This window comes from Dysidea avara, chromosome 5, assembly GCF_963678975.1.
Source record: "Dysidea avara chromosome 5, odDysAvar1.4, whole genome shotgun sequence".
Classification (NCBI taxonomy): Eukaryota; Metazoa; Porifera; class Demospongiae; order Dictyoceratida; family Dysideidae; genus Dysidea; species Dysidea avara.
Genome location: NC_089276.1, coordinates 8,601,209 through 8,619,349, shown reverse-complemented (window position 1 = coordinate 8,619,349; position 18,141 = coordinate 8,601,209). Strand labels below are relative to the sequence as shown.

At 38.4% G+C, this 18,141-nt stretch overlaps 1 protein-coding gene and 3 long non-coding RNA genes across 4 annotated transcripts in view; 1 reads left to right on the top strand and 3 right to left on the bottom strand.

Moving 5' to 3' along the window:
• LOC136255638 (uncharacterized) overlaps nucleotides 1-5,230 on the top strand; it is a 13,584-nt gene extending 8,354 nt beyond the window's left edge. The window contains exon 8 of the long non-coding RNA XR_010701008.1: nucleotides 4,064-5,230. This is a non-coding gene — a long non-coding RNA (uncharacterized lncRNA). The remainder of the gene's footprint in view (nucleotides 1-4,063) is intronic.
• On the bottom strand, nucleotides 2,281-3,750 carry LOC136255627 (uncharacterized). The gene is made up of 3 exons (XM_066048440.1): nucleotides 3,131-3,750; nucleotides 3,024-3,071; nucleotides 2,281-2,976 (listed from the first exon to the last, which is right to left on the bottom strand). Exons 1-3 carry the CDS (start codon nucleotides 3,447-3,449, stop codon nucleotides 2,573-2,575), a joined length of 771 nt encoding a protein of 256 aa, XP_065904512.1. The 5' UTR covers nucleotides 3,450-3,750; the 3' UTR covers nucleotides 2,281-2,572.
• Nucleotides 5,231-6,576: 1,346 nt separating the features above from the next.
• Nucleotides 6,577-7,484, bottom strand: LOC136255648 (uncharacterized). The gene is made up of 2 exons (XR_010701027.1): nucleotides 6,934-7,484; nucleotides 6,577-6,722 (listed from the first exon to the last, which is right to left on the bottom strand). It is a non-coding gene; the product is annotated as an uncharacterized lncRNA (long non-coding RNA).
• A 4,820-nt stretch (nucleotides 7,485-12,304) lies between these two features.
• On the bottom strand, nucleotides 12,305-14,252 carry LOC136255643 (uncharacterized). Its single transcript, XR_010701017.1, has 4 exons — nucleotides 13,940-14,252; nucleotides 13,668-13,844; nucleotides 12,679-12,780; nucleotides 12,305-12,472 (listed from the first exon to the last, which is right to left on the bottom strand). It is a non-coding gene; the product is annotated as an uncharacterized lncRNA (long non-coding RNA).
• Nucleotides 14,253-18,141: the final 3,889 nt, after the last annotated feature.

The following is an 18,141-nucleotide window of genomic DNA, read 5'->3' as shown; positions in this document are numbered from 1 at the left end:
AGAACAATGCCAAAAGTTACCTGTACCAATCATGTGAACATCACCATAAAATCAAGCAGAGAGATATATAGGCCTATAACTCTATGGACTATATAGTATGCATACATTATTTCTCAATTTTTATGCGCACATATAGATCAGCAAGTACGTTATGGCATTGTTCTACATACCTGAAACTGTTTGTAAGTAGGCTACCTATACCATTACACCAATATGATGTCCATTTATCACCGAATAATTGCCTGGGGGCGTAGCCTTGGTCAAGTTCTAAGCTGTTTTCTGTGCTCAGTCGTTTCATTGCATACATGCTTACATGTTAAGCTATTTATTTTAAATTATTAAAATTATGTTTGCTTATGTCATGGTAATGATGCCCACAGTCATAAAATTTATTGGGGGTGTGGCTTATTATTAAACACAAAAGGTTTATTATCAAGCACAAAAAGGTGCATTGTTTGTGGCAGAAGCAGTGCATCAAATCGCATGAAATTTGGTCAGTTTATACAATGGTGTTTCTTCATGACACACGTCACTTTTTGTGGTGAAGCATGATTACTGACCAGAGATATAAATTTTAAAAATACCTACTTAAAAAGTACGATTTTGCTAAATCCTCCAAGATGACTAATGCTATTATTTCCAAACTGAGATCATATGTGGCCAACAAGCTTAAAATTGTTTGAAGTGAAAAGGACCAAAAAATAAGCGTGTCCTAATTGCTGACACACTATTAATACTTGCGTGTTCTGGTATATCATGGTGCCATTGTTGAAAAGCCTCAATTTTTTGTCAGAACTGTTCAGACAATGAAGGAAATTTATCCTATAAAAACTTATAGTTGTTGATTATTCCGTTATGTAGTTAAGTAGCATAACATAGTTGACGAAAGCAAAATTTCAAACATGCAAATAGCTGGATCCAAATCAGCTATGAATCTGAGCTCTCTTTATGAAATAGAACTATGTGTGGTAGAGCCATGCAGCGATTTTCATATACTTTTAAGTTGGCGTGAATGAGAAATGTAGCCTTGAATGTGTAGTACTTGGAAGAAATATTTTTATAGTTAATGGACGCTTATAAGGAATGTGTACGCTTGTTCGAGCTTGTTCAATTGATGTAGTCTGCAAGAGTAAACCATTTGTCACTTATCCACAAAGGTTTAAGGTTCATACATTAACGGCGATGGTTAAGGTGGCTGTAGTTTGGCTGTGTTTCCGTCACCAAGTGCGCTTCAGAAGTGCGCGTTAAACATGATACGCGGTAAAGCCTAGAACTGTAGAAGTATACGGTAGATCATGGGAATATCTATGAGTAGATGGACTATGTTTGCGATATGTTGGCATTTTTGGTAAGTTTCTTGTTGGTGTGCGTATTCATGGTAGCATGCAGTAGGCCATGCACTTGGCGTCGGGCACACTTGCTATTAATTATTCTGGGCAATCCTGTGGAACAAAGAAAACTGTGGAATAAATAAAACTATTTTCTGAGGATTTCACTATAGATCCCTTTTAATACTAAATACAGTACTGCTGTAGGCTTATAGGTTTACTTTGCCATGATAAAAAGTCCTTTTGTGTGTTCGATGAATGTGGGAATTGTGGGTCTATTAAAATCAGGAGTATATAATGGGATTTAGACTACAGTTAAAAGATATACCTTGTTCAAGTAAATCTGTCAGCCATCCAGAAAAATATCGGTAACCCTTATTGATACTTTCCAGTACCTCAGAGTTGAGACCTCGGATTTGATCATGACAGAGGAAGCCACGTTCAAACAAATGATGACAAGCTTCTAAATAAGCCAAGGTTTCTGATGTCTTCTCTACATCTGTAGCTGCAGTCTCCTCTCGATGGATAAACCAGTACAGCTCTCCCAGCACTTGTTCTTGCTATTAAAAGTGATTTGAATAACTCTAATTTTACAGTTTGCCACAATCTTACCTGCATAATCTTTTCTGGCAATACATTCAATTTGGTCCAAGCGACCCACAAACAATGAGTCTCTTTCAACCGAGGTACCATCCTTTCACAGCTGTTCTCCACTCGGCCCAGTTCTCTTTTGTAAAGATCGTCTATTGTTTCCCAGCCAAACTTACATTTTCCACTGCGTTGAAAATGCTTAGTGCCATTAGTTTTTGAAGAAAACAGTCCACTAATAATGTTTTTTAGCTAAAAAAATTAAAGTTAAATAAAGAAGCATACATGCATGCACAACATACACACACAGAGCAAAAATACAGGTTGTCATAGCACACCTACAATGGCACACATACCCGATGAGATGGACAAATAAGCCCAAAATTTTGTGAGGGGGATTAAATGGATTCACCATCCATGGTTCAACTTGAAAGATATCGTCTTGGTCTTCTCTAAGTGAATATGCTCCAGTATGTCCGTGACTTTTTTTTTAATGGCAGAAATATTGGAGGATGCACCATCACAAACTAACAGACTTGTTTTGAGTCCATGAAACCGAAACAGTTTGATGGTGTCCATGACACATGCTGTGATGAATTTGCAGTCCATGGTGGTGGAAGCTGTGAAGTAAGGCCCAACAATGTCAAATTCACTTGTCAGGTCACGCCAGAGAAACTGCAGTAATAAGAAGTTTGCTGGACGCTCTCAGGCTCTTTCAACAATCGGTAAATATCATTTAGCGAAGGTAATTCTTTGTGAGTCATTGCAAGGCCCATCAACTGATGAATACATGAATTCCACATCAGCTGGCATGCGACCTTCACTTCGTCAAATATTAGCACCCCATCTGATTTAGGCTCTTGCTTGCCAGATTCTCTACATTGCTCTTTAAAAAGCACATAACGTGCTACTTGGCTGGCTATACACTGTTTCCTTGCTCCTGGATCATGCATAAAAGCTCCTGTATAAGACTGTACAGTGGACTTTGACGGCAACTGAATGATCCCAAAACTCTTGAGAGCTTCATAAGCAGCAGGGCTTCTAGTATACACGGCTAAAGCTGCAAAAAATGGAATATGACTTCTGTATTTTCAAAATATGGCTTACCAATTCTGATAGTTATCATGCTCCACCTGTTGCCCCGTGCTCCAGAAACTGCAGAAACAAAACATGTTGTAAGCAAAGTGTACAAATCATTGAAAGATCAAACTCACCATTACTAGATTGGTCATGTAAATACTGCTGCTGTTGACGTTTGCTGTCAGTGTACCATACTTCTTTCATCAACTCGCCCACACCATGTTCACTTCCTTCTAAAAATACCTTCTCTAGTTCCTCATCACTAATCTCACTAACAATGGAACACATCTCCTCGTGCTGATCATCAGTTAGAGTAACATCTGCTTCACCGCACCTCTTCAATTTCCTCATCATATTAGATCTTGCAGCCTGTGCATTAGACCTTCTGTTCTGTTGGCTGGCAGGAGACATGTATTTCAGCCTTGCTCGTGAAGATGATGACTGCCTTTTCATTGTACGGCTGGGGCTCTCCTTTAGTGTTCGACGTCTCTGACAATTCAGGTCAGACACTAATCGTTTACGTGCAGAGCACTGCACTTCCTGGGCACTCTTCTCTGCTCTAGTAGCATTGCTGGCCGGTTGGAACCACAGTCGACAATTGATCAAGTCGATACGGTCAAAAGGCTCTAGTGTCTGTCTAACAGTCAGAGTTGAACCGTATTGGCTTTAAATAGTATGACCTGTAATGATGTGGATCAATCCCAGGACAAAATTTGTAGTTCGACTTGACAGAAAACCTGTTGCACAACTATTGAGCATCTCTCTCCCTGTACATTTACTATTAACACAACACATCATGTGACATTATAAGTAGCATTTGTATTGATAGTTTAGCCCCACCACAGCATAACAGTATTGTTTCTTTTAAGAATGTTTGTAATAGAACTTATGCAATTGTGTCAGAGTTATATAAGAATTTCAAACTTCCCTATGTCATTCTTTGATCTGGTATTATGAAGCTTCTGCAGAGACATTTTTGTGTTATGTTGTATGCTCTTTGGATGGTATTGTAAATTAAAAAATTAATGTTTAACCTATTTAAATTATTAACAATTTTATTTATTTAGCATGGGATCTCCTCCGGATTGATGTCTACAGCTTCGGTGCTCTGTGCCAGTAGTTCAGAGAGACATATCCTATGTCACCCTTGCATCTCTCAGGGTCAGCAGTCGAGAGTTTGTTCAGCCAATACAAGCACAAAGCTGGGGCAAGTTAGACTCTGCTATTTTTTTCCACTGAGAGCATGCAGCACACTAGTCAAACAATGTGTTAAGGACCATCACAATGGAAAGGGATACAGATACAACACTTTAAGTACATTTCAATAAAAATTGACATGTACAACCATGCTTACTGTCATTTTAACAAAATATGTATTGTTGTCCACTATTGTTGACAAATTTACTCTCTAATCTTGTATGTTGAGCTTATAGTATCGGTCTTAAGTTAGCATCTGCTGTAGATGCCAGGACAATATCATATGTTTCAAAAGCATGGGGAGGAAGAGTGTTGGATAAATACATTACTGAACATTGTGGCACACTGGATGATTTGATGCCAGGAGATCTTGTTCTTGCAGACAGGGGATTTGCTATCCAAGATAGTGTTGGGTTTCGTTGTGCTGAGGTAAAAACACCACCGTTTACAAGAGGGAAGAAATATCTTAGCAGATGTGAAATAGACTGGTCTCATTAAATATCACATGTGTGCATTCATGTAGAACAAGTAATAGGGTTGTCAAAGCAGAGATACAAAATATCAACTTCCAATATCTTTACTCAAGAGTTCAGACTCCTGCACCATTGATGATGTCATCACCACATGTGCTGCCTTGACAAATTTAAGTGACTCGGTAGTACCATTCGATTAGGTACATTCAACCTTTTGACTAGTTATTATTATGTATAGTACAATTCATGCACATGATTTATTTCACATTTTGATTAAACTCATAAAGGTATACTTATCATGTAACGTTTTATTAAAGTTTAAACATACACTAATCAGTCTGTATTATTTCTTTTTGGTGCAACGAAATTTCCTTTTGGTTCTACTTACTAATATCACAACAAAGATTGATTCTAGTTGGGTGTTTTTCAGGTTTAGGTGAGAACACTGCATGGTTGATAAGCCCTAATGAAGTTTTGTGTCATCAGACATGCAAGGGATCACTCAAAGACGCTATGCTCACATCAAGATGTGCACTCTATCGAATTAACTATTATAGATATTGATAAAGTTATAATATTTTTGTTATTTCTTTAAGTATACATATACAACTATAGACAAAGAGATAAATACTGTGGTATACAGTGATAATGATATATAGCTACAATGACAATATAGATGTTTGATTACAAGATAGGATAATGGCATGAAATGATGATACAGTGATAATGATATATATAATGACAATGATAGATGATAAATGATAGATAACTAACAGATAAATAACAACAGCATAATTATAGAGTTTAGTTTTCAGATGAACTACTCTGGTTGTCGATGGGAATGTACCTTCTGGCTGCCGATATAAGTCCATCCATGCCATTCAATCTGATGGCTTCGAAATCTCTATCTCTGCACAGAGGGCAGCTTGCTCCTTGAGTAGATGTCAATTGCTGGACACATGGTTGGCATCCTATAATCGAATGGCAACCTATAATCGAATGGCAACAAGTCGACATGAAAACAGGTGGCTGTATGGGTACAGCCTGACAAATACAGCATCGTAGTAAACCCCTCAACTCATCCCTTATAGGACTGGGGACAGTATTCTCAATAAGCTGCTTTATATCTCTTTTCATTTCTGACATTTTTGTTTTGAACTCATTTTGAAAGAGCTTCATCCTTTTAGCTGGAGCTCGAGGGGCTACGTCCCTTTCATCACCATCGCTGTCGCTATCCGTGTTTTCCAGGCTCTGAAAATCTTCCTCCTTTACAGCATACACCTTACGCTTTGGAGCTCTCCAAAAAGGCAATCCTGTAATGGCATAAATTTCATTATAGCTAACGATGAAAGAATGGAACAATAAATAATACCTTGGGTCCCAGGTCAATTGTCAACTTTTAACCCATCCACACATTGCTATATGTAACTACATCACATGAGTTGTCATCATTTCTTTTGTACAGGGAGAGGGATTCCAAACATTTTGATGATGGCAAATAACCAAACAAAGTCCATAGACCACCACCTTGTCCCAGAGGCTGATGAAGCTGGCAGACTGTATGAAGAAAACGGAGGCCGATTGACTGTATTCAGTAACTTCGGACAAGATCCCTTGGAACAAAGGGAGGATTTGAAGAGTATTAGGATGGAGAGATTTAAGGAACAGTGGCCAAGCTTTGAAACTATATTTCATAGTTTAGTGAATGGCAATAAAGCCAATTTCCATGATGGACTTTTGTGTTTTATTGATTTAACAATGCAGCTAAAAACACAAATATCATGAAACTTGTTAATGTTTTGATTTATTTTATCTATTGAACATGTGCTATCACTGTGATATATTATTAAGTTACAATATAGATAGCACAAAGGATCACAGACATCAGTAACTATTTGATTTCGTACATATTCATTATTTCAATGATGATGTAAAATAAAAAATTGTAGTAATACAAAATAATGTATATATGCATACCATGCAATAGAAAGTTACAATAATAATTTATAGTCATAATCTGCAACACAGCCTGGATGCTTGATAGGTCCATCCAACACTATAAAACAAACACAGCTTAATGTAAGCAGCGCAAAATGATTAGGTAAAGCATGGCTTGTACTAGTCACGTATGTAAACTCCGTAAGTATGTGTAGTGTGTGTGTGTGTGTGTGCGTGTGTGTGTGCGGGTGGAGGAGTGCGTGTATGTGCAGGAGGGGAGAGAGGGTTGGCGTGTGCATGCGTGTGTGTATGTAATCTGTAGTGCTTGCCTTCTTGTTCGACTAAAGTGTATTGTCAGTTGTATGATCAGACGACAATACAAAAGTAGATTATCATTGAAAGATGACTGGCTTCAATGACTCAATGACATCTCTGTCCTGTCACTATACTAGATAGCAAAAATATACAAGTGTATCAACACATTTTACTAATTAACACACCAATAACCAATGGAAAGAAGGTTACAGGTACACCCATGTAAAGTCAGGATAACACTGATTATACTGTGGGGTCATGTGGTACGGTACACAAACTATCTTCCTACCACATAGTAAGTGGACTGGAGTGGTTGGGTCAGGATTACTTAAAACAGTGCAATGTACAATGCATGCCGTAAAACTATTCTTACCATTAATTATCAGTTGCAAAAGGATAATTAACAATACGTTATACAGTAAACAAACATGACACTAATTAAAGACTTGCATTGGCCATCAGAAAATGATGAGTGGAAATATCTGCTGCCTTGTACTGTAAGTGCTGCAGCTAAGTATTAGATGGTAGTCTACCAACCCAACTGTGGTGATGGGTACCTGGTATATGCTATTCTCTGAGTATAATCTGCAGGGCTGGTGTTAGCTGCAACAACAATAGCATAGATTTTATCCACCTTTTATGTATATCATTTTTTTTTGGTTATTGTAAATTGTATGCAATGCAGCACAATAACAATGAAACTGCTTCATCATGCCTGCAAGTGAAGAGGTATTTACTCGCCTTGTTGTGGTTGCATACATCTACACTTGCATATCTAGGGTGATTAGTGCCTTGGGTGTACCCCGGAGAAGCCACGGACAAAGGCCATGATGGCCACAGAATGGGGTGTCATAACAAATTTGATTATTGTAAAGTAAAGAAGGCAACAACCCAGGGGCGGATCTAGGATTTTTGAAAGGGGATTTCCAGAGGTGCAGACACATCTGGCCATGGAGTGCAGTGACCAGTCACGGTCCAAAATGTTGACAAGGTTGTTAATTTACAATTCTTGAAATTTCAAAATGTGTGTACTGAGTTGAAAATTAACCTCACAAAACTGATTATCAGATAGATTTTGTAATCATCCCAAAATAATCTGTGTGGTGACTGTTTTATTAGAGGATTTTGATTTCATTGACTGTTCTATTAGAGTATCTTGATTTTTGAAAGGTTTGCTGGTTAGCTATGCTTGCTAACCAAGTTAGTTGGTTGCTATGCTTGCTTGGTTAGCTAGGTTTGCTGGTTATACTGATGAAATGGATTCCGCATGCTGCTGCTAACAAGTGAAGTATATTGTCATGAATTAACATCTACAGGCGGATAACAATAATTCACTACTGGTAAACAAACAAACAAATGTACAGTATCTTACTGTGCAATTCACCAGAATGTTGTCCTAGCTACTTCTAAGCTCAGTTGGTACCAATGACTAGGAAAAGTATCATAGCCAGTATACAGTACAAGCTGCACTCTTCACCGTCTCCTGGCAACACACATAGCAAAATAGATAATAATCTGTACATGAAATGATCATTCTATAAACAACATTTGATAGGAGGGGTACTTCTTCTCAGATGATTCAGATTTTTAGCAGACAAGTTTATTAAATTTAAGTATCAATAAAGGCCTTGACAGGGGCCCGTGATATTTTTATTCCTTTTGTTTTGTACTTTATGATGGTGTGATGAGAAAAGAGAGCACTAAAAACAGCATTTACATTTTCCTGTTGAAAATAATATCTCGAAAATACTGAAATTTGTTGATCCACGGAAATACTTGCTCCAAACATTTGTGATTATGTGGTAACTCCGCTGCCATCAGTAACCAACGCATCATTTATGGTATGACAGAAGTGAATGAATTACAGCAAGCAGTACTAGTACTGAAAACTATAGTATAATTTTCTATCTTGATTATTCTATAGAGAGGAACGCAAGCCTTGTGGTGGTATATATATATATATATATATATATATAGTGGCAGCTCCAGTGCATTCAAATATAGGACATGTTAGGTGCATAAAATCCTATGGATAAGACTATCGACTGTACTTGTCCATTTGAATACTATGTGCATGTTGCTATACTAGAAACTTTGATGCTGCCAAATTTTTAGTTCATAATGTGTCGGAAAGATATAAACTTTAAAAGGCTGGAAAATCATGTCTCTGTCTATGCATATATACAGCAAGGCCTTAGTACGTATGTTAATATAGCAGCTGCAGAGTAATGCACCGCACACACCACTGGTTCATGCAAACCATGCAGGTTACAGTGCAGGTAACTTTATCGACTAATATGGAATATGTGATTACTAAATTAGGCCACTCCAAATGTGGAGTGCAGGCAGTCTGGTAATTACCATTATCCATTATCACTGTTCAAGCTGTGTTGGCTGTGTACTACAGCTATATTACTTGTTCATGGAGTGTATATTATTTGGTTTGTCTTGAATGCTCTATTAGAGTGAAATTTATTTCTAGTATATCAATCTAATATTCATGCTTGATGTATAGGTCTAGCTACATGCCTCTGACACAGATTCAATCTTCCAATAAGCATGTCTTGGTACTATACGCAGTCTGTACAGTGTGGCAACCTTGATCACTGACCCTCCGCTCATTACACATTTAGCAAGCTATTTGAAGGCAAATAATGAACAAATGTGCATAAGGAGAAACAATATGTGAGGCAACAAAAGCACTTTTGCGTGTTTAAAATCAAAAGATAATTACATTGTCACCTTAAACATTTTTTGATTGTAGCTAGTGGGCATGTTGTGGCCTCAATTGGGTACATGCTGTAGTACACATCAACATGGTGGAGCAGCTCAAAGAGTGGAGTCACAAATTAAAAATCCATGTTCTATTAGGAGAGTTGACTTCTCTATTACAGTGTCATTCACTTTACAAGAGCATAATCAGCAGAGCACACACACATTTAAGCACTATTCTAGGTAGGAATACAGATTTCAATGCTGGGGTTGGTTCGTTAAAAGAACAATTGTTAGCTACCACCACAAGACGTTAATGCATACAGCATCTCCAACGTCAGCCCCCAATGCACTCAGACTGTACAACGCGTACATAATAAATTTAGCTGAGAGTGGGGCTGCATGAAAACTGAAAGAGTGCAAGTGGGAATTCTACAAATGTACGTGCTACTACTATGTGTGCAAATATTTCTGTTATTGGTTGGTGATTTTGGGCTGGATGTGTTTCCTGGTAGTATTGACCACACAATTCCATAGGATGTGAGTCGCAACTCTATGAATATTTATTATGAAAAAGAAATCACTTTGAAGTGGTCACTGCTATACGGAGAAGAAGGTATGCTTGTTGCTTGCAGTGCTTATGTATATTGTATGCAGTCTATAATACATCCATCAAGTATACTCTATACTTTAGCTATGCTGGTCTCTTGCCAACGTGGGGAACTCGGTCAGTGGTTAGTGTATGGCTAAACTGTGAGTACTTAAGCAACACTAATACTAGTCTGTCGTCAGTCTGGGGTACTCAGGCAGTGGTAGAAGTGTGGCCAAACTGTGAGTACTTAAACCACACTAATACTAGAGTGTAGCCGTACCTGATGATTTACAAATGGCCAAATACCTTTTTTATACCACATAGCTACACTTGTATTGTAAATTGGAATCAGGGAAAGTTCAATTCAAGGTGCCAGTGTGTAAGTTTCACTGTATAATGTGATTGCAGTTATTTGCAACAAGTCAACAGTTGCCTTAAATGGTATCGATCAGGTCTTAAATTGTAACAACTTACTTCACCTGATAATCTACAATTTAATTATTGTAGCAAGGCATCATTGCAGTAAAGTAATAGTGGAGTATTTCATGCCATGTATGATTTATGGATTAGATCCTATGCATGCAAGGTGACTCCCCACCTTGTGCATAAAGTTGTTATGCTGAGTAGCATATATGTGACCCCTTATCTGAGAAAATGGTCCATGTAGCCTTATCAATAGCACGAATTTGGAAACCGATAACTGAAATGGTGCCACTGTGAAATGTGGCCATGGTGTAGTCCTAACACACCACTGCGTTGTGGGGAGAATACATTGAAAGCAGGAAATGTTATGGTTAGTCAAAGTTGAGAGGCTATATGGCCCATTTTCACAGAGCCGGTCACATATAGCTAGCTACAAGGGAAGCCTCACAAAGAATTACAAGATGTCTTCAATTTGTTTCTTGGGTGGAGGAATATCATTATGTTTTAGAGAATCCTGTGTAATGATTAATGGCTTCAGTTAATATAGATCAATTAACACTGGGTGACCTCTAAAGCTTAGAAAACCAGTCTGGTAAATGGTGAAGCTTACAGTTAAACTTTGGATAATTGGATTTGGTGAAATCCAATTTTCAAAAACTGCAAAGGCAACTACAAAGCAACTACAAAACATAAAACTTTAGCACTTGGCGCGTGCAGCGCGCCAAGTGCTAAAGTTTTATGCTTTGTATATATAATAGGATGATGGAAAGGTACCTCTATCTAAGAGGATCTTTCCATCATCCAATTATTACTACATAAAAGCATTAAACTTTAGTGCTTTGGTCACACAGCGCGCAACGAGCTAAAGTCTTATTCTTTTGAAGTTTTGAAATTGGATTTCGCCAAATCCAATTTCCAAATTTGAGCTTTTAAGCTTAACCATGTCTGGTTTGCTTGGCTTTTGTGGCCACCCAGCGTTAATTGCTCCATTAATTGAAGCCATTATACGCATACATCATTACACTACTCTGAGTGGCTAGCTATAAGGTTTCTATACAGCATTGCGATACTACCTTTAGCTAATCCCAAGTAACACATCGTGAATGCCTCTCCCCCTCTACTCACTTTCATACATGGGGCTGGACAGCCTTTGACTAGGTCTAGGTTATGTCAGTGCACGAGGCTTCACTTGTAGCCATGCATGTCTCCGGGACGGCTTGTGAGGCAGCTAGGCTGCCTCATAAAATTTTAGTAAACTGTTAAGACATTCAAAGCTTGCAATAAATTATAATGAACTGTATGTTATCTAGTTTACTTGATACAATGCTGAATGAAGACTTTAATGGTAATTCTAGGTAGGTTTCAGAAATTTGACATGCAAGATCGATATACCCTAATAGAGCAGTCAGCGTATTAAAAAATCCTGGCAAAGCCCTTGATATCACTGACTTGGCAGAGCAAGTTCCATGCATGTGGGAAGGGGTTGCCCCCCGCATGATTCACGATCTGAAAAGATGGAAGATGATCTGGAAAGATGTTAAAGTTTCATATACCTTTAAGCTTTATACTAAATTTCACTGGCTCCCATCCGAGCTACCAACAATGTTACCTTAACAAAATCTTAACTATTTTTTCTAGTACATAATATTGATCATAGGCACAATCAAAGTATTTTTATAATAATTTACAGCAAAATTTATTCTGTACACTTAAAAATAGGCGCTTGTTCAATCCATGATAAAGCCTTCCACTAAGCTGCACATCCACCACCATAGATTCTGAGGACTTTAGGCCAATACCACCAGTGGTAGAAGGCCGCCACAAACCTGCAAAAAGACAGAAAACATGTATTGCCTACATGCACAGTGGACAACAGTTGTGCAGAAAAACATACAACTTTCTGCATAGTGTGGGGAAACACAGGGTTCCAGCCATTAAGAAGAGTTACCTCAATAATGGTCTATGTCCCCTGACTGATGGAAACAGCACAGTTACCCCACGCAATGCACTTTCTTTTAAGCACATCACCAACCTGGTAAAGTTCATACAGAACTATTCAGAACAGAATGCCATTCTGTTGCGCGCCGAATTCCCGGGTACAAGAGGGATGACATAAAGTTGCTGCTACCATCATCTAAAAGCAATAAGGTAAGCATAACATACTCATATAAGTGGTCGCCTTCAGACCAATATTTTAAACAGGCAGTTTATGTGCAAATTCTCCATTAGAGAATTTTATTTAACACTATACAGTGAAACTTGTCATAGCGGCTACCTGTTTATAAAGGCCATTACATGTAATGGCCTTTATAAACAGGTAATGCTACTAGTGATGCTAGCCATAAGTTAAGTTTGTCTCCTTCCTCATGAACCTAATTAACCCACACCAAGCAGCTGTTAATACAAAAAGTTAGCCACAGCATTCTAACACAGATATAGTATGGGCAGGATTCACAACAGTGATGTCGTTCCATACAAACTAATAGTTTTATGTACGCACAATACTCATTACAGGTTCAGACTTTGAGTGGTCATATCTTACTAACTTGACTAGGTCTCTATGTGAATTTACTTTTTTCAATGTTTCATTGGGAGAGTGCAATCAAATCACAGCAGTGCACTAGCAGTTTGTCTCTGAACTTCATCGCCTTGGTTGCCCAGGCATGGCACCAATAATTGTGTGGTGCTATTACTCAGGACAAAGACAAGGTACAATTTTTTTTTTGGTATTAACTAACTCCACAATGGTTGAAGATTTGTATGAAGGTCATATTTTGTAAACTGGTCAACCCTTAACGACAAGTCTAACCCGTGACAAGGATTGTCCGTAGTGACGTCACTGTTGTCAATCCCTTCAACGTAGGAAAAGGTGCTAATTCAATCATCACTAATTCAATAATTCAGACATCGGTCCACTTGCACGCAGATAATTGCTGTGGACAAAATACAGATACACGATGGGATACCTAATGTTGCGTGTACTGACTGGCTTACATCGGGAGATAAAAATATCATTCTTACCAGTGGATCATACAAAGTTTGCATCTGATTGGTGCTTTGGACTTGACTTGCAAAGCAGACCTTTCGCCGCACAAAGGTTGGCAGTCTGAATGACATTGCCAATGTGATCAGCACCTCTTCATTTGTCAATGTTCCACAACTAGTAGGCACTCTTGAAGGGGATTACTTTGTTCCAACCTACAATTGGAGTGAGTTCTTTGAGGAGCACACAAAGAAAACTGCTTTAAAAGGGATTACCCAAATGCAGCATTTTCATATTAAAGCTACCTCACCTGGCACAGTATTTGTGAAGAGCTCCAATTCTGGCAATGAGTGCCAAATTGTGTTGGTGAAGGATTCGTTGTGGCATCCCTCGCCCCATTGTCTGCCATCTCGGGTTGTACCAGATGGATTAAGTACAGATCGTCAATACTACCTATTTCAGAAGATCGGCGAAATTTGTCCAGATTATGCCAAAGATCTTGTTTGCCGTCAACCAACAATGGCGCGTGATAGTTGATCATCTACCCGGTGTATAAAGCATCAAGTAACAACTACAAATATAAATAAGACCTTCTTTAAAAATGATCACATGATCAATGGCATGACCAGGGGGGATTCTTACAGTTTGGACTAATCTGCCTTTTTTTGCCAGAATTTTAAAAATCTTGTCAAAACAAGTTTGAATGAATGATTGTTCAATTTTCAATCAATTATCAAAACAACTATTGGCAGGAATGTTTCTAGAAAATAATTTCAGGTAAGGCAAAACAGGTCTTTCAAGGCAGGAGGAGGAGGGGGGGAGAACTTAATAGACGTTGGGGCACTTTTTCAATTGACATGTAGATCATAGCCTATGAATACTAATTGCTTGTAAAATTGCATGGCCATTAGACATAGAGATGTACTGTCATAGTGTGTGAAGCAAGCATGGTGGGACGTATAACACAATGGGACTGAGGTATTGACTGGAAAAGTGCAGAAGAATGAAAACTGATCAAAATTTTTACCACCTTATCAACACCTCACATTCCTACAGGGTGATATCACAACTTGTCTATTGGAACTGTATCATACCTCTTGCAGCACGGGGAAAAGAGTGCAGATTTAATTCTATTGTATGCTACCAAAACCCAGACTAGGGTCTGGTTACACAGAAATAACTAAATTTTGTAAAACCACTATATACATGTACAGCACATTCAACATTCACAACTGTAACTGGCGTGTTAACCACCACAGAGGTGTTTATTAAGAGTAGGGTTTATTTATTTATTATTAAGTGTGTATTTACATATGTAGGTGTGCATATACACAGATACGAATGGTACACACAAATGACTGAGTGAACGCTTCAAAACACACACACACAAACATACAAATACACACACACATACACACACACATACACACACAACACGCACACAATAATAAAGCAATGTATGTAAGCTAAGTCTCCACGATGTAACATACACCAATAAAAAACCGGACACTCACAAGTTCTCCTTGCTCTTTATCTTCAACGTCATCTCTATCATCACCAGGTTCCAGAGGGGTAGCTGGCAGTTCCAGTGAGTCCTGATGCTCCCTTCCCTCCAGGCAAGCCAGCTGGGCCTAGGAGCCCTCAGTTCCCTGCCGTGAATTGTTTCATAAACAATTCTTACAGCATTTCTGACCAAATGATCATGGGCTTCCCTAATGGTGTGAAATTACAAATAATTTTGCTCTTAATGAAAGAATCAGAGACAAAGGCAACATGACACACACTATACAAACAATAAAAGATGACTCACTTGTGCTCCAGTAGCACCAGTTGGTCCAATGTTGTCATCCTTACCCTGAGTATGACTAAAACAGGATTAATGACATAGTGAAATTACTGGAGACATACATTAGGGCCAGGGTCTATGCCACTCTCTCCAACTTCACCAAGTCAACCCTATAAAATTTAAAAAACAAAAACAAACATACATACAAGTACTACAAGTACATACATACATACGAAGAATTTTAAAGCTAAAGCTTCATGGAAACTACTAAAAAAATATTGAGTTGTAAATTAAAATCGAAACAAAGTCAAACTATCTATGACATTGTCACACAACCAACACCTTCATCATTGTCCTGGTCGCTTAGGCTATTATCATGCTTTAGATGGGTGAATTAGTTTATACCTTCTTCAGTAGGTAAATCTAAAGTTGACCATTTTAGAGAGGTGGTCTTACCATAGAAGTGGTTGTTAAGATAGGTTCCACTGTAGTCCAAAACACTCCAACATAAAAGTTAAGTATCTCAGCATCTAAGTATCTTTATAAGTATATGTGACCAAATTTTACAAAACCCTCGATCTACGCACACAACCTTGAAGTTGACTTTTCACCATAAATGGATAGCCACATCAATACACTACACTTTTGCACCACAGCCAAGCCAATACTTTGCCAAGGCTGCTTTTCTCGAGTGGATTTGTACGGGCGTGTGTGAGCTACTGGGAGCACACTGGCACCTTGGAATGGCACTGGGCAGCTGGAGCACGAAGCTACAGACGTGGACAGTCTTGAGAAGCTGTCCAGACATTTTCTAAGTATATTTCCTTCACTTTGAGTGGTGCTGGTGGCAATGAGCGGTGCTGGTGGAAATGGTGGCCCTATAATAAGGCTGGACACTCCATATAACCCGCTCGGCCATTTTCTCTTCATATATCAATTGCCCTCCCACCGCTGCCACCACCACCCTAGGTAATGAACATGTGATATAGATACCATGGTGAAAAAAGTTGCTCAAAATCATGGTTATGTCAATAACTAGCCTACTGCTGACTAAAGTGTGTTAAATAGCATACACTACTGGACAATAATCCATGCTGTTACCATGGAAATCTCATGATCATCATGAAATACCCATGGAAGTTGTACTTGGTATTTTTCACGGGTAATGAAATACTTATGAAATGCACGGAGCAAAATAATGTACCCACAAACAACCCATGAACAAGTGGGTTTTCATGGGTTTGTATGCATGCACAACCCATGAAAAGCCTGTGAAATCTCACCTATGAAAAACCTGTGGAAAGCCAATGAATATTATTCACAGTTTTCAACAGGTTTTTCATGGCTGTGATTCACAGATTTTCATAGTATACAAACCCATGAAAACTCACTCGTTCATGGGTTGTTCGTGGGTACATTATTTTACTCCAGCATTTCATGGGTATTTCATTACCCATGAAAAAAAACCAACTGCAGCTTTCATGCGTAGTTCATAGGATCATGGGAATTTTATGGTAATAGCATGGATCATTGTCCAGTAGTGATAGGTGGCTGCATTCACAGTGAAAAATTCAAACTCGTAACTTTTGGCCTTCCTGAGCTATACTCGATTAAAATCTTTAAAACCGTGTATCTCACAATCTATTCTTGTGTGTAGATCGATGGTTTTCTCAAATTCAGTCACATATAAGTATCTAAGTATCTTTGAAAATTTCCACGATACCTATTATGAACCCACTATCGTGGTTCATGACATTCAGCTAAGGGCTAGTGTATATGATTTATGTAAGAAAGTGTTTCCATTGCATAGTTAATATGTGCACGGCTGAACATTACTTACTTTCAAGGACACATGTTTGCATGCATGTGTAATGGTCGTGTGCATAAGCATGCATAGGATATTACAGCATGAACGTGTTCCTTAAAGTGTCTTCAAAAGACTTACAATATCTCTTAATCCCTTAGTTGATGGCAATGTATTCTCAACAGGTCAAGGACAATCCTTCCTGAAGATGAACAAACAATGCTGCTACCTGTAACACTTTGTGTTGGGTGTATACAGTGTGTGTGTGTGTAGAAGCTGTATGCGTGAATATTTGTGTGTGCTTGTGCATGTACAAAGAGGGAGTTGACATACACATTATACTAGATAAATTAAAAAATGGCATTTTAAAAAGGTAAATAGGCAGTGGCGTAGCTACCATTGAGGCAACCAAAGTAGCTGCCTTGGTAAAAATGCTTAACAGCAGGCTGAGCAGGCCTGAGTTTTGGCACTCCGGATTTTCTACTCAAACGTTACTAGACAGCATTGCTGTACCCCAGTAGCTGAAAAGTGGTCCAGCACCATCAAGGTACCATAGGCTCCAGCCCTGATAAGTACTACAGCCATAGATTCTATTTTGTGTGGTTTGAATTAGTAAAAGATCGAGATACTCTAATAGAGCAGTCATAGTAATATACTCTAATAGAGCATTCAATACAGATTATAGCCATTATTCCCATTACACTGCTTGATTATTTACATTTATATCAATTGTCTTTACATTACTTTTTAACTGCATGGCATTACATTGAGCTAATTGATTATGCATTAGCTGTCACAATAAAAAAAAAGCTTGCTCCACATTCCATTTCAAAGTAAAATTTCCTTGAGAGGGAGCATTCCCCCAGACTCCCTAGCACATGCAGTTGAACATCACAAGAATTATCTCTGACTTAAACATCAC

Excerpts from the sequence above, each read along its gene's own strand:
- LOC136255627 (XM_066048440.1), bottom strand. The coding sequence starts at position 3,449 with ATGAAAAGGCAGTCATCATCTTCACGAGCAAGGCTGAAATACATGTCT. Across the intron at positions 3,072-3,130 it reads ACATGACCAATCTAGTAATG|TTTCTGGAGCACGGGGCAAC; the intron begins GTGAGTTTGATC and ends TTGTTTCTGCAG. Across the intron at positions 2,977-3,023 it reads CATGATAACTATCAGAATTG|CTTTAGCCGTGTATACTAGA; the intron begins GTAAGCCATATT and ends CATTTTTTGCAG.